Source organism: Bombina bombina, chromosome 1, assembly GCF_027579735.1.
Source record: "Bombina bombina isolate aBomBom1 chromosome 1, aBomBom1.pri, whole genome shotgun sequence".
NCBI lineage: Eukaryota > Metazoa > Chordata > Amphibia > Anura > Bombinatoridae > Bombina > Bombina bombina.
Window position 1 is genome coordinate 730,332,246 of NC_069499.1, and position 23,326 is coordinate 730,355,571.

Below are 23,326 nucleotides of genomic sequence, written 5' to 3' on the forward strand. Positions count from 1 at the left end.
TGCTTTTACAGAAGCATGCGTGATAAAACATTTATACTACCAATAAATCTTTATGGCTATAGTGATATCATATGATCCTCACTGAGGGATATAGCTTTGACCATTTGGAGAAGGTAGAAAAACATAAATTATGCTTACTAGATAATTTTCTTTCCATCTGTATGAGGAGAGTCCACGGCTTCATTCCTTACTTGTGGGAATACTGAACCTGGCCACCAGGAGGAGGCAAAGACACCCCAGCCAAAGGCTTAAATACCTCCCCCACTTCCCTCATCCCCCAGTAATTCTGCCGAGGGAACAAGGAACAGTAGGAGAAATATCAGGGTATAAATGGTGCCAGAAGAACAAACAAAAGATGTTGGGCCGTGCAACAGAGAAAACGGGTGGGGGCCGGGAACTCTCCTCATACAGATGGAAAGGAAATTATCTGGTTAGCATAATTTATGTTTTCTATCTTAATATGAGGACAGTCCATGGCTTCATTCCTTACTTGTGGATAACATATACCCAAGCTCTAGAGGACACTGAATGAAACGGGAGGGTAAAAAGAAATGCGGACCCTATTCTGAGGGCACCACAGCCTGCAAAAACTTTCTCCCAAAAGATGCTTCAGCCGAAGCAAAAACGTCAAACTTGTAAAATTTTTAAAAAGGTATGTAAGGAGGACCAGGTAGCCGCCTTACAAATCTGCTCCATAGATGTCTCATTCTTGAAGGCCCAAGAGGAAGCCAGTGCTCTCATAGAATGAGCCTTAATCCTCTGAGGAGGCTTATGTCCCGCTGTCTCATAAGCTAAGCGAATAATGCTCCTTAACCAAAAAGACAAGGAAGTGGACGAGGCCTTTTGCCCCTTACACTTCCCAGAATAGACAACAAACAAAGAAGAAGTCTGCCTAAACTCCTTAGTGGCTTGAAGATAGAACTAAAAGGCCAGAACCACATCCAAATTATGAAGTTACCGCTCTTTCGAAGAAGAAGGGCTAGGACACAAGGAAGGAACAACAATCTCCTGATTGATGTACGATTAGAAACAACCTTAGGAAGAAAACCTAACGAAGTACAAAGAACAGCCTTATCAGCATGGAATACTAGGTAAGGGGGCTCACATTGCAAGGCAGCCAACTCAGATACTCTGCGTGCCGAGGCCATAGCCAGTAAAAAGAGAACCTTCCAAGATAATAATTTAATGTCAAGGCCGTGCATAGGCTCAAACGGAGCCCTCTGCAACACCTTAAGAACAAGATTTAAACTCCAAGGAGGAGAGCTAGGTCGAAATACAGGTCTGATTCCAGACAGAGCCTGAACAAAAGACTGGACGTCTGGAAGCTCAGCGAACCTCTTGTGCAGTAAAACAGATCGGGCCAAAATCTGTCCCTTAAGGGAGCTAGCTGAAAGGCCCTTCTCCAGACCATCCTGGAGAAAAGAAAGAATGCTGGAAACCCTGACCTTATGCCAGGGAATTCCAGGCTCTTCACACCAGAATATGTAGGTCCTCCACACCTTATGATAGATGCGACAAGTAACCGGCGTACGGGCTTGAATGAGAGTATCAATAACTCTCTCAGAAAAACCTCTCTTGGCTAGGACTAAGCGTTCAATCTCCACACAGTCAGCCTCAGAGAGTCTAGATTTTGATGAACCAAAGGACCCTGTTCCAGCAGATCCCTGCGACAAGGTAACCTCCATGGAGGAGAAGATAACATCCCCACTAGATCTGCGAACCACATCCTTCGCGGCCACGATGGAGCAATCAGAATCACTGACGCCTGCTCCTGCTTAATGCGGGCCACTACACGATTAAGGAGTGGTAGCGGTGGGAAAAGGTAGATTAGCCTGAACCTCCAAGGCACTGCTAATGCATCTATTAGCTCCGCCTGAGGATCCCTGGACATCGACCCATATCTGGGTAGCTTGGTATTGAGACGAGATGCCATGAAATCTATATCCATATCTCCGCATACACTTCGGGTGGAGAGACCATTCCCCCGGATGGAAGGATTGTCTGCTGAGAAAATCCGCTTCCCAGTTGTCCACGCCCACAGCTGACAGCGAACAGCTGTGGGCCTCCGCCCACTCCAGAATCCGAGATACTTCCCTCATTGCTAGGGAGCTTCTCGTTCCCCCCTGATGATTAATGTAAGCCACCGCGGATATGTTGTCCGATTGGAATCTGATAAACTGGGTTGAACCCAGAAGAGGCCAAGCCTTCAGAGCATTGAAGATCGCTCGAAGTTCCAAGATGTTGATCGGGGGGAGAGATTCCTCTTGAGTCCAAAGGCCCTGTGCCTTCCTGGCACCCCAAATAGCTCCCCATCCCAAGAGACTCACGTCCGTAGTCACAATATCCCATATGGTCTCAAGAAGGACGTCCCTTGGGACAGATGATCTGGACACACCCACCAGCGATTCTCTCGACCGGCTGTCCAAAAAAATTTGTTGAGACAGATCTGAATGATTGACATTCCACTGTCTCAGCATGCACAGCTGAAGAGGTCTGAGATGGAATCTGGCAAAGGGGATGATGTCCATGCAAGACACCATGAGTCCAATTACCTCCATACACTGAGCTACAGATGGCCTGAAGGAGGTTTGGGGGGCAACACAACTGGAAGTTAGCTTGTAACGTCTCTGGTCTGTAAGAAATATCCTCATAGACATGGAGTCTATTATCGTACCCAGGAACTCCACCCTGGTAATGGGAATAAGAGAACTCTTTTCTAAGTTTATCTTCTATCCATGAGATTGAAGAAGAGAAAGAAAAACTTTCAAATAGTCCTCTGCCAGACGACAGCACAGTGCTTGAACCAAAATAAAGTCTAAGTACGGCGCCACTGCAATCCTTCTGGTTCTGGCCACTGTGAGCAGAGCCCCTAGAACCTTCGTGAAAACTCTTGGAGCAGTAGCTAGACCAAACTGAAGTACAATGAACTGGATGTGCTGGTCCAGGAACACAAATCTTCGGAACTTGAAGTGTTCCTTGTGTATAGGGATGTGAAGGTAGGCATCCTTCAGGTCTATTGTGATCATAAATTGCCCTTCCTGGATTAAAGGAAGAATGGACCTTATTGTCTCCCTCTTGAACGAGGGGACAGACAGGAATTTGTTTTAACACTTTAGGTCCAGAATCGGGCTAAAAGTGCCCTCCTTTGGTACCACAAACAGATTTGAGTAGTATCCCAGACCTCTCTCAGCTAGAAGGACCGGTACAATGACCCCCAGGGCGGAGAGATCCCTCACACACCCTAGAAAGGCTTCTCTCTGTTCTGGCCTTGAAGACAGGCTTGTTAAGAGGAAACTGTCCACGGGAGGATGAGACTTGAAACCTATCCTGTATCCCTGAGCGATGACCTCCAGTATCCACAGGTCTTGCACGTCCCCAAACCAAGCTTCTTAAAAGAGTGACAGTCTGTCCCCTACCAGATCCAAAGCCTACCAGATCCAATTTGAGTCGGCGGGCTTCTTATTCTGCTTGGATTTATTCCAGGACTGAGGAGGTTTCCAAGTTCCCTTGGACTGCACCGGTTTTGCAGAGGGCTGCTGACGTTGGGATTTGTCCGAACAAAAAGGAACGACAATTAGGACCCTGTCCCTTAGGTTTGTTCTTCTTATCATGCAGTAAAAAAGCACCTTTGCCTCCAGTAACTGTGGATATGATAGAGTCCAGGCCTGGACCAAAAATAATCTTTCCCTTGATGGGAGGGAAAGAAGTCTAGACTTCAAAGTCATGTCCGCAGACCAAGAGTTCAGCCAGAGTGCCCTACGGGCTAGCACAGAAAAACCTGAAGCCTTGGCGTTCAGGCTAATAATCTGCATATTTGCATCACAAATAAAAGAATTAGCTACCCTTAAGGCCCTAATTCTTTCCTAGATCGTGTTGAGTGGACCCTCCACCTCGATCAGCTCAGATAAGGAGTCGCACTAGTAGGTAGCCGCAACTGCAGCAACAGCCGCTGCCGGTTGGAATAAATATCCTGTATGCCAAAATATTTTTCTTAATAGAGTTTCCAGCTTCTTATCCATGCTCTCTTATACTACGAACTATCCGCAAGTGGAATAGTAGTGCGTTTAGCAAGCATGGAGATAGCACCGTCTACTTTAGGGACAGACCCCCACAACTCCAACTGAGAGTCCGGAACCGAGAACAATTTCTTAAGCAAGAAGAAGGGGAAAAAGAAGAAACAAGTCTTTCCCATTCATTCTTAATAATGTTCGCCATCTTTACGGGAACCGGGAAAGTCTGTGGTACAACCCTGTCCTCGTATACTTTATCTGAATTTAGGAATAGAAGGTTCCTCAGGTAATTTAGGTTCTGGAACCTCTAAAGTAGCCAATACTTCATTTAGCAGAAAGCCTAAGTGTTCAATCCTAAATCTAAGGTCTGGTTCCTCCGCAGCGGGAGGCTTAGAGGCAGCAGATTCCGACCCAGAAAGAGCATCCTCTGAAGTATCAGTGGTGTCTTCATCATCGGATATTCTTGTATCAGATAAATCCAATAAGCTAGTAGATGACCCCTGGGAAAGATAACAATATTTAACATGTCGCTTACGCTTAGCAGTGCGAAGTAAAGCACTAAAGGTCGCAGACACTGCCGCCTGTAACTGTTAAGTAAAGTGTGGCGGTAAAAGGCCCCTCCAGATGGAGGAATAGGAGTGCTACAGGAAGCTGCATGTGTATTTGGAGATGAATGTAGGGTGCGCACCTCACGGAATGGAGACTCCTCAGAGGTCGAAGGCTCAGTAGTACTAAACATATTAGCTTTCTTTGATAAGATTACTTTATCAAGGCAAGTGGAACATAATTGAGCAGGCGGGTATACCGTGGCCTCCTCACAATATAGACAGGCATTAGCTTTAGGTAAAGAGGGAGTACCCGCTAGAGTATCAGAGTCCTCCATAGCTTGCGCTTATAAAAAGGACTAAAAACAAAGATAAATGGCACTTTTATAACCCCAATGGCTGGGGCACTCACCACCTCCTATGACCCAGGCGAGAAATCACTGTGACCACACCCGGTCACGTGGTGCGCCATGCAGGATCACCCCTGCAACCACTAAAAGCGCTCCAAATCTAATGGGCTGCGCAGCGTCCAAAGTTAAAGTAAAACCTGTACGTTCCAACATCTGCCTGAGCCACATGTCACACAGGTCACAGCATAAACACAATATTAAAAAATATGTGACTAATCCCACCTGTTCAATAATCCCCTTCCGGAGCCATTAACCCTCGATTCCATTCAGATAAAAAGGCGTTATCTTGCGTTATCGTGTGTGTATAAATAAATGAAACGATCTTACCGGAATCTATGCTGTGGAACAGGAACACAGCCTCTCAAGTTTGACAGTCTTGTAGCATCGCTCCTGACATGGACTTGAGTGATAGAAGCAGGCAGTGAAACTCGTCAACACTGATTGCTTAGGAGCTGTTAATAGAAGTCTGGATGGGTTCGCAGAAAGACTCTCCCTGCATCTCCAGACTCTAACATTCGCTAATGCTCTCACTGAGAGGCTGACAAGACTACTTAAAACTCCAGTTCCATTTTGAAGAGTACTACCCTCCATAAGGAACTACTCTGTATCTTCTGACACTTCTCTGCCAACCTCCTATGACGAAAGGCAAAGAATGACTAGGGGATGAGGGGAGTTGGGGAGGTAATTTAAGCCTTTGGCTGGGGTGTCTTTGCCTCCTCCTGGTGGTCAGGTTCAGTATTTCCCACAAGTAAGGAATGAAGCCGTGGACTCTCTTCATATTAAGATGGAAATAGCATTAAGAGGATGAGGGGGGCACCACATGCTTCCATTTGTAAGAAAGATTACTGATAAACAGAAAATAGATTTCATAGGAAGCAATTAAATATTTACATAGCTCAAACAGATGGACCCAAATAAACTCCATAAAATGGAACAAAACATTATAAAAGGTATGTGAAGGTATGCAAAACAGAAAGGTATGTGAAGGTATCTGTAGCAGGACCTGATCACCTGCAAATCACTGGGTAAAGGAGTGGAACATACAGAAAATATCCTAATTTTGTGCTCATGAGAAAACACTGTACCCAGAATTCCTCACATACCCAGAAGTCCATTAGATCCATGGGAACTAACCCTGCAATATTCTTTTGTATTGGGGACATGTATATAGGCAACTCAGAGAGAAGTAATGGTGTGAACAGACACTTGTAGAACCTGGAGACACTAGTGAAACAGGCCATTCTTTGTTGTATTAAATGTCAGAGTTAAACAGAGCAACAGCCCCTGCTAATATTATCTAAATAAGTAAAGCAGGGCTGAAGCTAACAGGAAGCAAATGAATATACATAAGGGAAGAAGAAAATAAATCTCAAAGACTTCTGGGAATTTTTTATATACAAACAGGGCTAACATATACATATGATGATAATCACAAACACAAAAAAAATTTATTTTTAAAATACAGAGCTTGCATAAGTTGTCTAATTCTGGGCTGCCCTTGAAAAGTTAAGAAAGGAAACACTTTGAATAAATATAAAAACCCAGTGGGTTTTATTGGACAAAAATATCCTTTTTTTTTATTATGCTACGGAAATGCTAAAAATGTATGACATATCCAAAAGATATAACTGGAAGTTAAGCGCTTGACAAGGGAACAAATAATGTAAACTCTAGCAAAGCAATGTTTATAGAAGCTGACATACTTTTCAACTGCAGAACGTTTTTGGGATTTTCCTTGGTAGTTCAAGGCCATTTGGTTTCCATCCCAGTATAAATGGCAACACCTGCAAAATATTAAAATAGGTTTCCAGTAAAAAGAATACACTTATTTCTAAAACATACAAACAAGAAAGCTTTGTACTTACAACTAATTGTACGTAAAGTAAACAACCTGTCAACACTTTACAAAAGCATGTAGCTAAAATATGTTATTATTGATTTCATATTTAATACTGATTTTGTATAATTCAGAGACGGACTACAGTGTTTACATTTTTAAGTTTTTTTTATGTTTTATATATGCACAGTATGTACTACCATTACAAAATGTCTCCATAAAAATATTACATTTTTTTGTTATCTCATCATTCTTGCTGTGTCCCATTGAGTGGATGAAAAATGTCAAGACAAAAATGAGTTCCTATACTGATCAAACAAGCACTGTGTAGCATGTTGCACTCCAGCCTCTGTTAGATAAATGGATTAAAAATATATTTTTAAGCAATAGGTTGGAGTAAAAGAAGAAGGAATACATAATAGAGTTATATTACAAAGTTTACACACTAAGCATAAATAAATATATATGGGGAATTACATTTTGAGTTTAATTTCCCTTGAAAATTTGACAAATTCTTGACTCTCCATGCAAAGAGACTACAGCTCTTTATATGCACTCACTGCAATAAAGTCCTGGCCAATCTCATTCAAGTTTAAATAACTCCTGGAATGAACCATCTGATCCAATTCTGTAATTTAAAGTGATGGTAAATGCATCAGTTGTGCAAGACAAATTCCTTTTGCTCTGACCTTAACTAGCACATCGATGTGATTATATAAATAAAAAAACTTTTTTTCACTGTTCGATTCCGTTTTTATTACCCTCTCCGTACAGTCTTATAATCAGCCTCTCTATAATTTTCTCACGGGGCAGCTTTGATTGACAACGCTTTTAGCCAATCATCAGCTCACCATGCGCCCCATGTGAAATATGAAGTGCACGCTCCCGTCCTCTACACTAACTCGCTGCTACTTACTGCGCATGCGCAATTATTACGCTAACTGCGCAAAGTGTATTAGACTATTAGAGCTGAGTGAGTATTCTCATATAGAAATGCACAGTTAGCGTAATAATTGCGCATGCGCAGTAAGTAGCAGCGAGTTAGTGTAGAGGACGGGAGCGTGCACTTCATATTTCACATGGGGCGCATGGTGAGCTGATGATTGGCTAAAAGCATTGTCAATCAAAGCTGCCCCGTGAGAAAATTATAGAGAGGCTGATTATAAGACTGTACGGAGAGGGTAATAAAAACGGAATCGAACAGTGAAAAAAAGTTTTTTTATTTATATAATCACACCGATGTGCTAGTTAAGGTCAGAGCAAAAGGAATTTGTCTTGCACAACTGATGCATTTACCATCACTTTAATGTTGGGTTTTGGATTGAAATCCCCATCATATTTTACAAGCTTAACCCCGCAACATATCTATACCCAAATGGCCTAAGCAGTTGTGACACGAATAGGAATTGCAAAACAATGGAGATGCAAGCAGAATGACAGAGACATTGTCAACTCCAGTAACAAGTCTGTATTAGCTCCTCAAAACAATTGCAGTAAAAAGTATGAATGTATTCAGAAGAATACATACTTTGCTGGTATGTTAATTTATTGCAAGCATACAGGAAAGACTTATTGCATTAAGAAAATAATCCCATCTTTTCCATTTTTTCTCCCCAATATACTCACAATAATCCCATACCTTACTTGTCCCCCTTACCACATTTAAACCCTAACAACCATATCCATCATATTAATCCCCAGTATATCGCACTAAATTAACCCTAAAACTTCCCAAAAGTTCAAATTATTTACCATAAACCTTCTTCGTATTTTTTAACGTTGCCCCTTTCAGCAGCAAATTTTCAGGACCTAAAGACCTAAAAACAATAAAACAAAAATTACACAAGAAGTCAGATTAAATTAATTATTGGCTTTGCAGCTCAGTCAATAACGGGTGTTTCTATACATACCGAGCCTTGTTTTCCTGATTAATATGTATATTCATTCTCCCAACAAACCTGAAAAGACAATTGGATTTCATTTGTTGAAATGACCAGTTATAACTTAAAAGACCCATCCAGCTATTTCATAGTTTTAACCCCATATCTGCCAAAAGAGCTTATGCACTATACAGCTACAGTATGTGTTGCAGTCTTTGATAGAAAATAGGTTAATAAAGAATGAAAAAAATAACCACACAAGATGCACTATTGTTATTTTTTGTTTTATAGGTTATGGTTAATGAACATTCTCCTCCTTTTCCGGCATAGGCTTTTAAATGTTGTTTACAGTTTCTTCATACCTAATTCTGCATATTAGAGCAAAAATAGAAAAAAACATAATATTATTATACTTTTTTAACCAGGATTAAGCTAATCATCTGAGGATGGAAAAACACATTGTGTTACAGATCACCTATATCCAATTTAGCATGTCTATAGGGAAGGTGCGCTCTTACCTGCACAAAAGCTTCCATTTAAAGAAACCCAATTAAACATTGACTGAAATTATTCTTTTCTTTTCAAGTCAAATTAAAAACATTTTATCTAATCTATGGAAAAAAATACCCTTTTCACATCTATACAGAGTATCAAGAACGTCAACCTATGATAAATATGGCAGTCAAGGATTTTACATTTGCAAACCACATATTTCCTTATTTCCCAGGAAGCTTAGCTGAAATAAGTAGTGATGGCAACAGATTTGCACAGCAACATTGGCAAAAACAATTCTGACACCAGACAAAAGAGATCCGTCAAATGAAATGTCACGCTTTAGCAAAAATCAAATAGATGAGGCTTATTAAGAATGTCACCTGCTCAAATCATCTGAAGTCATTAGTAAAATAAATTAAACTAGAACACATATTGTAAATAAAATGGTGAAAAGTGCATCAATTGTGAAAATTAGAGAATGTACAGAATATAATCATTTATTTTAAAAATATTTTTTTTTTGTGATTAATTTAAAATAACTTTGCATGATATAAATTGTTTCAAATCTTTTTTTTTCACAAGCTACTGGCATTCCATTATAAATTCTACTGAACCGCAATCTGCTCTATCCGCCTTATTTAGTAAATGGCTTCATAAAATCAGGTACCATCAAGATAAATAATTATTAAAGGTTTACTACTATGTTTATACTTCCTACTGTACAAAAAAAAGCTTAACCTCAGGTGAAGCTCTCTTCGTAACTCTCGTTTTCTTAAATGAATCAATTTGGGGCCGGGCCAGGTTTCACATTTTGTGAACTTGTCTGCATTTCATAGCAAATAGTGGAGCACATATGTTTCCCCCATATTTACCACTGCACAAGTGAATGCCACCCCCCTCCCTTCCGTCAGAGTAGGTCTTGTCCATCACCCCATTCCAATGAATCCAGGGTGATTTTCATCCTCCAACTCTAAGTTGGTGAGAGAGTTTTATGAAGTAGTGGTTTAATCTGCTGCTTCATAAATATCAGTTGCAGACTCAAATTAGCGAGACTGCAACCGATCGGTACATTTGTGTCATGAACTCCTCAGTTCCACCTTAACTTATGTTACTACATCTCACATACCACCTTAAGAATCAATTATCTGGCTCTCTTTTCCTTTAAAAGCTTTCCATTTCCCATACACCTTTGCTTGGTTTATTGAAGGTTGATACCCACTCACTCTCCAGCCTTTCTTGTTACTTGTCTAAAACAGAGTATCACTTGTTCTGTGATTAGCTCTGTCTCCTTCAACTGAAGCTACTTCTCATCTAAGGCAGAAGTCACCTGTTGCAACTGCAGCACGCACGCCGCTCTAACAACTTTCAGCTTAACAGACACAGGCCGCAATCTGCAGAGAGGATCAGAGAAGCTGCACGCACACAGCTGCTAGAGCCAGGTTCCGTATACAAGTGTTAGCATTGCCGTTAAGACTGTGAACTTATCTTTACCGTATGGTGTAATGTTTAACAGCGCAGCAAGCTGATACAGTATTCTTAACAATGTTTACAAATCTTTACTGCAAGGTGTATTATTTAAAGGCCCAGCAAGCTGAAACAGTAAACTTAACACTGTGAACTTATCTTTACCACAAGGTGTATTATTTAAAGGGCCAGCAAGCTGAAACAGTAAACTTAACACTGTGAACTTATCTTACCACAAGGTGTATTATTTAAAGGGCCAGCAAGCTGAAACATTATAATCCACACTGTGAACCTTATCTTTACCGCAAGGTGTATTATTTAAAGGCACAGTATTACTTAAAGGGGACCTCACTTATCTGTCACAAACCTATATAAACTGCTACTTATTATCTAAAAGTTTACATAGTACAAACTTATCTCTGGACCCAGATATAATTCACCTGATCTTACTACTTATAATTTTGAGGTGAATATTCCGGGCTACATTAATCCAGGTGATTAAGACTCTGTCTCCTCACTAGCAGACAGACTTAATCACATGATACATACAAACTATTTACCAGAGAATACTCATAATCAGACTAAGAAAACAGCAATCAAATTGCTGATCATTACATAATAAACCAGCCCTAAAATCTATATTTGATAATGGAGCCCAGTGACCTGACATCACAAATCCATACCCTAAATCAGCGTTTGGATAGTCTGACACAGGCTTTTAGAGAGCTGCAGGTAGAAAACCAGAGTCTCAAAGCCTGTTTAAGGGAAGCATTGTCAAATAGGAACTCTGGAACTGATCATCAAGCAGAACCCCAAGTCTCCTACCCGGAGAAATTTTCTGGAGATCGTTCCACATTTAGGCAGTTTAGGAATGCATGACTCTTGCTTTTTGACCTTCGTCCTAGGACGTATGCAACTGATAGGTCCAAGGTTCTAACCATACTCTCCTATCTCAGGGGAGAACCCAGGGCCTGGGCCGACTCCTTTTATGAGACCCAGGACCCCATTCTAAATTCCCTGGATGCTTTCCTAGAAGGCATTATCAGGCCTCTACGATGACCCCTACCGTCAAATAACTGCAGAAAGTAAACTCAGGAACTTAAAGCAGTCTAAAGCACCGGTAGAAGAGTACATTACCAGATTTAGAATCTGGGCTAGAGATTCCCTCTGGAATGAGGTATCTCTAAAAAAAACAATACCGTCTCGGACTTGCAGAGGAGATCAAGGATGAGCTCGCCAGGATTGGTATACCGGATCGCCTTGACGACCTTTATGCCCTCACGATTACAATTGACAGACGCCTTAGAGAGAGGAAGCAGGAAAGAAGCCCATCTACAGCACCTGTTCGCAGGGTACTGCCAACTCCTCCAACCGTTGGTCCACCGTCCGACCAACCCATGGACATCAGTTTTATTAGGGGTCCACATACCCCGCAGGAAAAGGCTAGACGCCGAACTGCGAATTTATGTATGTACTGCGCAGGTACTGGGTCATGCAGTTAAGGAGTGCCCTCTATTACTAAAGCAGAAGATAGGTAAGATCCATAAACATAAAACATTGTTTCCACACAAAAACCACTGCTACAGCTTTCCTTACCATTCCCTTGCTTTTGCAGTGGGGACCGACACAGGATAGAGTGTAACGCAATCATCGATACAGGCGCTTGCGCCAACTTTATTGATTTACGTTTGGTTGAATTAAATAAAATACCCTTTCAGTTTAAAAGCACACCTTTGCCTATAAAAGTCATTGATGGGTTCGCATTTAGCATCTGGTCCAGTGTCTCAACAGACTATTCCTTTACTCGTTTCCTCTCCACCTGGTCACACTGAAACTATCTCCTTTGATATTATTTCTTCTCTCCTTTTACCCTATTGTTCTGGAATCACTTGGCTTCAACTACACCAACCTGTGGTACATTGGGATACCCTCACCATTTCCATTCTCCTCTCCATACTGTGTCTCAACTTGTTTTCCAAACACTCACTTGTTCACTACTTCCTCATCTCCTATTCCTACACAATATCTTGACTTCTCTGCTGTCTTCAATAAAACAGAAGCCGAGTCGTTGCCCCCACATAGGCCTTACGATTGCCCCATAGACTTACTTCCCGGGGGCAACCATTCCCTATGGCCACATCTATCCCTCTTTCTAGACCTGAATTGGCTCATTTAAAAACCTGTATCACTGATAATCTAAAAAAAGGTTTTATTCGCCCTTCCACCTCCCCTGCCGGTGCCGGCATTTTTTTTCGTGAAAAACAAGGATGTGTCTTTACGGTCCGATAATAGATTATCGGGAATTAAAACAAGCGTACTAAAAAGAACAGGTACCCTTTGCCTCTCATTCCCCGAGTTAATTGAGAGGTTAAGAGGCGCCACTATTTTTACTAAACTTGATCTTAGGGGCGCCTACAGCCTTGTAAGAATAAGGTCCGGAGATGAGTGGCTGACTGCATTTAGGACCAGGTATGGTCTTTTCGAATATACAGTTATGCCATTCGGGTTGTGTAATGCTCCGCAACATTCCAGAATTTCATTAATGATATCTTTAGGACATCCTCGACACTTTCCTGGTGGTCTATCTAGACGATATTCTTATCTATTCTTCCTCTTTCTCTGAACATGTCAAACACGTCAGGTTAGTGTTATCCAGATTACAGACACATAAGCTGTATGTCAAGTTAGAGAAGTGTCTCTTCCATGTAAATGAAGTATCATTTCTTGGCTATCCGCATTAGCAATAGCAGGATATCTATGGAGGATAGTAAAACCTGTAAACCATCTCATCAACTCCCTCTGGGCCTATTGCAAAAACATACCCTTACAGACTATCCGTGGGCATACGTCTCTATGGATTTTATCGTTGATCTTCCAAGCTCCTGTGGCATGACTGTCATCTTTGTCGTAGTTGACCTGTTCTCTAGAATGGCCCACTTCATTCCTACAGCTTCACTTCCTACAGCACAGCAGACTGCAGATCTATTTATCAAAGAGATTGTTCGACCTGCATGGCCTTCCAGTATCTGTACTCAGTGACAGAGGGTCGCAATTTACATCCAAGTTTTGGAGATCCCTATGTCAATATCTTGGCATTCAGCAACACCTGACTACATCGTACCACCCGCAAACAAATGGGCTATGTGAACGTACCAACCAATGGTTGGAGCAATACCCTGAGATGTTTTTGCTCCCATAAACACGACTCTTGGGCTTCGCTCCTTCCCCAGGCTGAATTTTCTTTCAATAACACTACTAATTCATCCACAGGATTTTCACCCTTTTATGTCAACTCAGGAAGGCACCCTCGTTTTCACCCGCTACCTTCCTGCAAACAGTCCCTGTCCACAAGTAAATGACTTGGTCAACTCCATTAAACAGACCTATACTGTCATACAAGAGAACATCAAGCAAGCACAAGCCACCCAGAAACGATACTACGACCTACGCCATCGCCCCCCAACCCGCCTACAAAGTGGGTGACTTAGTTTGGCTCGCCACCAAAAATCTTAAATTACCTACACCCTGTAGGAAATTCAATAAACTGTTTGTGGGACCCTTCCCGATAGTGGCTATAAGCAAACCCTGTCACTGTTACCCTACAACTCCCAGCAACTTACCGTATACATCCCACATTTCATGTGTCACTTGTCAAACCCTGTGATCCCTCTACCCATGTCTCTCCATCTCCTCCGGAATCTCCTACACCTGACCCCCGAATACGAAGTACATTCTATAGTCGACTCCCCGAAGGTATCACGGTGAACTCCAATACCCTTGTCCGCTGGTCGGGGTATGACTCATCTGAGGATTCCTGGGAGCCGGCATCCAATCTATCAGCTCCCCGTCTGGTGTCTGTGTTCCACCGTAGGCATCCTGATCGTCCCAGCGCCTTGACACCTCCTTGAGGTTCTTTTGAGGGGGGGATGTGTCATGAACTCCTCAGTTACACCTTAACTTATGTTACTACAATCTCACATACCACCTTAAGAATCAATTATCTGGCTCTCTTTTCCTTTAAAAAGCTTTCCATTTCCCATACACCTTTGCTGGTTTATTGAAGGTTGATACCCACTCACTCTCCAGCCTTTCTTGTTACTTGTCTAAAACAGAGTATCACTTGTTTCTGTGATTAGCTCTGTCTCCTTCAACTGAAGCTACTTCTCATCTAAAGCAGAAGTCACCTGTTGCAACTGCAGCACGCACGCCGCTCTAACAACTTCCAGCTTAAAAGACACAGGGCCGCAATCTGCAGAGGAGGATCAGAGAAGCTGCACGCACACAGCTGCTAGAGCCAGGTTCCGTATACAAGTGTTAGCATTGCCGTTAAGACTGTGAACTTATCTTTACCGTATGGTGTAATGTTTAACAGCGCAGCAAGCAGATACAGTATTCTTAACACTGTTTACAAATCTTTACTGCAAGGTGTATTATTTAAAGGCCCAGCAAGCTGAACCAGTAAACTTAACACTGTGAACTTATCTTCACCACAAGGTGTATTATTTAAAGGGCCAGCAAGCTGAAACATTATAAATCCACCACTGTGAACTTATCTTTACCGCAAGGTGTATTATTTAAAGGCACAGTATTACCTTAAAGGGGACCTCACTTATCTGTCACAAACCTATATAAACTGCTACTTATTATCTAAAAGTTTACATAGTACAAACTTATCTCTGGACCCAGATATAATTCACCTGATCTTACTACTTATAATTTTGAGGTGAAAATTCCGGGCTACATTAATCCAGTGTGATTAAGACTCTGTCTCCCTCACTAGCAGACAGACTTAATCACATGATACATACAAACTATTTACCAGAGGAATATTCATAATCAGACTAAAGAAACAGCAATGCAAATTGCTGATCATTACAATTTGGCTAATGATAAATCTAACACATAGTATCTAAACAACTAGAGCAATATAAACATATTACTTTAAGTTACCATTAAGATTACACTACTGTATGTAACTTTATGTCAGGATATCTATGAGTGTTATTAAATAAAATATATATGTATATTTATCTACACATAGATATATGATAAGACCAATAACTCCTTTTATTTGTGAAAACTTTTTGTAAAACAACCTCCCTCTCATTCTGAAGAACAGATTTCAAGAACAAAGGAATTGCTTTCAAAGGTTTCCTGTCTAAGGCGTGAAGTAAAAGTTCCTATCAGATCACCACTGACCCCTCGCTGCTCATGACATCTAAGAGAGAGCAAAAGGGAAAACATTTGGTTCAATTAGTGAAGCTAATTAACCAAGCCAGGATACATCATGGGATGTTGGAGACAAGATTCTCTACATAAGTCAGATAAAGCAAACATAAATTCTGAGAATATAGTAATTAGCACAGGCCTGTTATTTTCCCCTAAACCTCAGATACACATCTGTACTGGCTATGATACACATCTGTACTCGGCTAGCAGAAACACATGTTTTGTATTGTAACTCTGAAATTCATTTTAAAAGTACAACTTAGGTTTAATTTTCAATAAGGTATACCTCAGTCTTGTATATAAAATGTATATGTCCATGGATCTGAGAAATGCATTTCGGTTTGTAATAAATTTAATGGATAACATATTCTTATATTTTTCAGGCATCTAATAAGTACATATATAATTGGTGCTTTAAATAATATCATATGTTTTATACCTCGGCAAGAGATATACAGATATTAAATATTTATATGGGATAGTAATCCAATATAGATATAATTATATGAAACTACATCTGATTGCTGATCTCAAGGTATGTATAGTGATATTAAGATAACTGAGAAAGGAATTGAGTGCATGATGAAGATATTATAATCTCTTTTAAATCTTTTCATAGAAAATATGATTTTTAAACACATTTTTAAGATATTATAAGTGGAGTATATTCATGTTTAATCTTGAAATACTCAGAATAAATTATATTAAACGAACCATATATGGAACATATAATTATTAAACTAGGAGATTAAAAGTATAAAAAATAGGCATTTGATAAAAAATATAGTATAAGAACTGTATTTACTGTATAGCAGTGTTGAAAATGAAACTGTGTCTTGGTCTGCTGCCCCTGATGGCCTAAATTCAAAATTACAACAAAAGGCATTTGGCTGTTAAAAAATTACCATTTCCCAGTAGCCAATCAGAGAAGCGAGGCATATCCAAATCTATCGAATGATTAAGATATGGGGAGGAGTTTTGTCTCAGGGACAAAAATTCCCTGCACACAGAGAAAAAAAAAAAAACTTGGCTGAAAATTTTCTTGGTAACTGTTTGCAATCCTGCTGGCTGCCAGGTTTTGCTTATAGAGAGACCAGTGTGTGAACACAGTTTTCTGTAAGACAAATACGTTGGGAATACTCTTTGTGGTTAAGAGACTATCAAGATTAATTCTCTTGCAAATGTGAATAATTCTCCTATTCTCTTAGAAGTTGCCTTGTAGCTAAAGAGTTATTTGGTTATAGTTGTCCAACTAAGCATTGTTAAGTTAATGGTCATATTTTGGTATTTTATTGTGGTATTGTAATGTGATTCATTGTGAAGTAAAGTTAATTTTAAAGGTATATTTTTTTATCACCTGTGGTAGTAGAATATTATAACAGCATAAGCGTGTATAATTTGATTGCTTATAGAGAGGACCAGTGTGTGAACACAGTTTTCTGTAAGACAAATAAGTTGGGATACTCTTTGTGGATAGAGAGTCTATCAAGATTAATTCTCTTGCAAATGTGCATAATTCTCCTAAATACAATATGAACGATAGAATATTTGGATATGTAACTGAATTCCTCAAATTGGTGATCTGTTAAATAGTATAAGCAACTGTATATTTATATTTTAAATCAAAGATATTCTAAAAGCTTTATGTTAGATTGTAGTAAGTATACTGGGTATTACATATTAAATGTTTAAAAATAATTTTGTATTTTAATATCATGAATTAATTACAGTTATTTACTATAAAAAAAAATAATATATATATATAATATATATATTTATATATATATAATATATATTAGAAGTTGCCTTTATTGTAGCTAAAGAGGTTATTTCAGTCCAAATAAATTAGCATATCAATTGGATGTTTAAGTATTTTTGTTATATTGTCCAAGCTAAGCATTGTTAAGTTAACGGTCCATATTTTTGGTATTGTATTGTGGTATTTTAATGCGATTCATTGTGAGTAAAGTTAATTTTTAAAAGGTATATTTGTTTTATGACCTGTGGTTATAGAATATTATAACAGCGATAAGCTTGTATAATTTGATTGATAAGATAGTCTCTACTTAATATATTTCAATGTGTATATATAATTTTAACTAATCTAAAGAATTAATGAATAAATATTATTTTCAATTGTTTCGTAAAAAGATATCCCTGCTATATACTGACAATATTAACAAACCCATACAACAGGATTATCTATGTCCCAATAAAAAAGCAGTGTCTTAATTTGTTAAGTGCATGGTCTCCCCCAACTGGAAGAAAAAGCACTTACCTGAAACGCTGTCCGGCATGTAGACAATTACAAGGTATGAGAAGACACAGTGTTCTTCAAAGAGACCATTGAAAAAGAAAGAACAGAGTAGCCAACTCTGGCTTTTCTAAACTAGGACAGCAATTGTTAGGAAAACTCAGTAAGTACCCTCTTTACAAGTTCCTAACTGCTTTAAAGCCCACTACTACCTGATGCAAAGAATCACGTGGAATATGGCCTATACCCTAAAACATTGTTTGTAGATGAAATCAAAATTTTTCTTCAGACACTAAAACTTCACCTCCTCCATTGCACCGAAGGCAAAGAGAATGACTGGGCGTTGTGGATAAGGGAGTGATACTTAGCAGTTTAACTGTGGTGCTCTTTGCCTCCTCCTGCTGGCCAGGAGTGATATTCCCAACAGTAATTACTCAAAGCTGTGGACTCACCATATCTTAGGAAAGAACCTGGCCTTTTAGGGAAGTATGAGGGCAGGTCTGAAAAACCCTGATATAGACCCCTGAAAATAATAGAAACTTCCCTTTTAAAGACCATTATTTTAAATTATACCTGCTTTTTGAAGACAAGTTAATCTCAAGAAGCAATAATTATTGACATATTAAAAAATAAATAAAGAAAACAAAACTATCATACACATAAAAGAGCAACATTTAAACATAACCATTTTGCATGCTAATTTTTTTTATTTTTTTTTAAATATACAGAAAATTTCTGCATATGCATTTTTATATCTGTAGAGATTTAGTGCTTACTGGCTAATAAGGATAACAGAGTTTTGGTTCTATAGGGGTGCTATCTATTATTTTGCACCCCCATTGTGTGTTGGTTTAGGCTGAGGTGGAGGTGAACAAAAAAACCTTCCCTGTTGCTGTCACTTTATGGCAAGCTACGTTCCCTGAACAACCTAACTCTACCCACAGAAAATCCAATGACTTTGCCTCTACAAAGCTGACCTCACCCACAACACCTCCATGACTTAAAAGGGACAGTCAACACCAGAATTGTTGTTGTTTAAAAAGATAATCCCTTTCTTATCCATTCCCCAGTTTTGCATAACAAACACAGTTATAATAATACACTTTTTACCTCTGTAATTACCTTGCATCTAGGCCTCTGCAGACTGCCCACTTATTTCTGTTAATTTGACAGACTTGCATTTTAGCCAATCAGTGCTCACTCCGCGGGTAAGCTCATGTGCATGAGCTCAATGTTATCTATTTGAAACACATGAACTAATTCCCTCTAGTGGTGAAAAACTGTCAAAATGCTTTCAGATTAGAGGCGGCCTTCAAGGTCTAAGACATGAGGCATATGAACCTCCTAGGTTTAGCTTTCAAGTAAGAATATCAAGAGAACAAAGCAAAATTGGTGATAAAATAAATTGTAAAGTTGTTTAAATTAACATACACTATCTGAATCATGAAAGTTTTTTTTTGGACTCGACTTGTCCCTTTAACCCGAGCTTCCTGCTATTTTCAGCTCTGTGGGGTGTTTGCACCCCAAAATAGGATCTCTAGAACTGCCCAAAGCTCCCAACTGGAAGGCAGACGATACCTACACAGCCAAGATAACAAAAGGTGGTTTTATTAAGAACATTAAATATGCATTTTTCAAAACAAATCTCTCTTTTTATTGTCCTGCCAAGGCCAAAAAAATAATTGTAACTGAAGCAGATATAAAGAATGTGGACTTACATTTGCTCCTAGCTTATAGAGGAAAGCCCAAAATATAACCAACCAGAGCTTGTGGTACTTACTTATAGAGGTCAGGCTGGGGCTGTTCACATTCAATGGTCGCTTTAAGGTTATCAATGGCTTCAATAGTACGTAAGCCAGTGGTTTCCCGCACAGCAAAATAGGTCTAAAACAAAAATTAAAAAAAACACACTTTAATGCATAAATAATACTCAACCTAACCTAAAGAACAAATTAAGTACTCAAAAAAGGAATTAATGACTGCTATATATGTAAGTATATATGTGTATGTGTTCATAAAAAATAAAAAACTTTTTTTTAAAGGGACATGAAACTCAAAATCTTCCAATTTAATTCTGTTAATTAATTTGCTTTGTTCTTTTAATATCCCTTGCTGAAAAGCATACCTAGGCAGCCTCAGAGCTAGGAGCTAGCTGTTGATTGGTGGCTGCACAAATGCCTGTTGTCATTAGCTTACTAATGAGTACAGCTAGCTTCCAGTAGTGCATTGCTGCTGACTTCAATAAAGGATACTAAGAGAATGAAGCAACATTTATAACAGAAGGTCAATTAGAAAATTGTTTTTTTTGCCTTAGTCTGAGGAAAAGCTCACAATAAAATGTTTTTCCCAAGTGCTGGAAACACACTAAGTTGGGAAAAAAGTAATAGAGCAGTGACCTTGCACAAGTGTTCAACTAATACATAAATGTCAAAATCAAGATCAAAATGTGCCTACTACTTCTACCATACGATTTAAGAAGGCAGGCATGGCCCCTCATGTTAAAAGAATTGTTCAACATGACCCTATCAGTTTTCTCTACCCATACAAAAAAAAAAAAAGTTCTTCAGATTGGAGAAAGTTATAGCCTATCTTAAATAACTCCAATTAGGTATAAAAAAAAATCTGAAGCCAAAAGTATGGGTAGGTGTATATAATAGAAGGGGAGGCACCATGAAGATTTTTCCAATAAGATGCACCAGTACTGAACATGCAGTTATTCTTCTAGCGATATTAAATAATAGTCACTGTTAACTGATTATGCCTGAGCCACTACAATGTTAACAGGCCCATGATAACTGGAGTATTATCTTAAGTCAGGTAAATAAAAAACTATTGATTGGCACAAGAATGTCTGGAGCTAAGCAAAGCTATTCATAGAAAATTAAAAAGCAAGGAAGTGCGCCAACATAACAGTCTGTAAATGAAAGTGCAATCTAGTAAACCCATTAGCATGTACATACATTAAACATCTCTTTATCTTGGTTTTACTACAGGGAGTGCAGAATTATTAGGCAAGTTGTATTTTTGAGGATTAATTTTATTATTGAACAACAACCATGTTCTCAATGAACCCAAAAAAACTCATTAATATCAAAGCTGAATAGTTTTGGAAGTAGTTTTTAGTTTGTTTTTAGTTATAGCTATTTTAGGGGGATATCTGTGTGTGCAGGTGACTATTACTGTGCATAATTATTAGGCAACTTAACAAAAAACAAATATATACCCATTTCAATTAATTTATTTTTTACCAGTGAAAACCAATATAACATATCAACATTCACAAATATACATTTCTGACATTCAAAAACAAAACAAAAACAAATCAGTGACCAATATAGCCACCTTTCTTTGCAAGGACACTCAAAAGCCTGCCATCCATGAATTCTGTCAGTGTTTTGATCTGTTCTCCATCAACATTGCGTGCAGCAGCAACCACAGCCTCCCAGACACTGTTCAGAGAGGTGTACTGTTTTTCCCATCCTTGTAAATCTCACATTTGATGATGGACCACAGGTTCTCAATGGGGTTCAGATCAGGTGAACAAGGAGGCCATGTCATTAGATTTTCTTCTTTTATACCCTTTCTTGCCAGCCACGCTGTGGAGTACTTGGACGCGTGTGATGGAGCATTGTCCTGCATGAAAATCATGTTTTTCTTGAAGGATGCAGACTTCTTCCTGTACCACTGCTTGAAGAAGGTGTCTTCCAGAAACTGGCAGTAGGACTGGGAGTTGAGCTTGACTCCATCCTCAACCCGAAAAGGCCCCACAAGCTCATCTTTGATGATACCAGCCCAAACCAGTACTCCACCTCCACCTTGCTGGCGTCTGAGTCGGACTGGAGCTCTCTGCCCTTTACCAATCCAGCCACGGGCCCATCCATCTGGCCCATCAAGACTCACTCTCATTTCATCAGTCCATAAAACCTTAGAAAAATCAGTCTTGAGATATTTCTTGGCCCAGTCTTGACGTTTCTTCTTGTGTGTCTTGTTCAGTGGTGGTCGTCTTTCAGCCTTTCTTACCTTGGCCATGTCTTGTGCTTTTGGGCACTCCAGTGATGTTGCAGCTCTGAATATGGCCAAACTGGTGGCAAGTGGCATCTTGGCAGCTGCCACACTTGACTTTTCTCAGTTCATGGGCAGTTATTTTTGCGCCTTTGTTGTTTCACACGCTTCTTGCTACCCTGTGACTATTTGAATGAAACGCTTGATTGTTCGATGATCACGCTTCAGAAGCTTTGCAATTTTAAGAGTGCTGCATCCCTCTGCAAGATCTCACTATTTTTTACTTTTCTGAGCTGTCAAGTCCTTCTTTTGACCCATTTTGCCAAAGGAAAGGAAGTTGCCTAATAATTATGCACACCTGATATAGGGTGTTGATGTCATTAGACCACACCCCTTCTCATTACAGAGATGCACATCACCTAATATGCTTAATTGGTAGTAGGCTTTCGAGACTATAAAGCTTGGAGTAAGACAACATGCATAAAGAGGATGATGTGGTCAAAATACTCATTTGCCTAATAATTCTGCACACAGTGTAAATCTCGCACATCCAGATCTCTAGTGAGTATTTTCCACAACAACAAACATTTCCATAAACACTAGGGATTTGTTTGATGCACAGGAGCAAGAGCAGAGCTCCAGCAATGTGAAATTGTGAAATAGAAACATACTAACCGGATTTAGAAATATACTTCATAATTGACACTTTGAGCAGGTAGAAACACCTTTAAGGATTTGTTATCAATATATACCAAACCATTTCCACCAGCTTCAGTTTAAAGGGACATTAAACGCTATTTTGTTAGAGAATGTTATTTTAGCATCAATGAATCTGCAATGCTCTGTTTTTAACCCTGTAAATGAGTTATTCAAGTGGGAAATAGCTGAGCACTTTAACTATGTGTTTAACCCATTTGCAGGGTCACTAGTGTTAAAATTATATGCTCAAACTAAACAAAAAGGTGTCTTAAAGCAACCCTACACTGTGACATACCCAGAACCTGCAGATAATTGACTATATGGGAAATGAATGCTTTAGGGTTATTTTTGTATTCAACATAGGTGTTTTGGCTAATTGAAACCACAACCCATTGTACAAAAGAACATTTCCATTCAAATGAGCTAAGCCTACAGGAACACAGATCTCTTTAGCTTATTTCTCTCTATGGGTGGTGGTCTCAATGTGCAACACCCCATATT

General features: G+C 39.4%; 1 protein-coding gene across 1 annotated transcript in view; it reads right to left on the bottom strand.

The window, feature by feature from the left end:
- ATP11C (ATPase phospholipid transporting 11C) overlaps positions 1 to 23,326 on the bottom strand; it is a 345,758-nt gene that overhangs the window by 143,964 nt on the left and 178,468 nt on the right. The window contains 5 exon segments of the mRNA XM_053699245.1: positions 6,669 to 6,720; positions 6,723 to 6,749; positions 8,555 to 8,619; positions 8,713 to 8,760; positions 19,905 to 20,008. Of these exon segments, the coding sequence (XP_053555220.1) occupies positions 6,669 to 6,720; positions 6,723 to 6,749; positions 8,555 to 8,619; positions 8,713 to 8,760; positions 19,905 to 20,008 (296 nt within the window).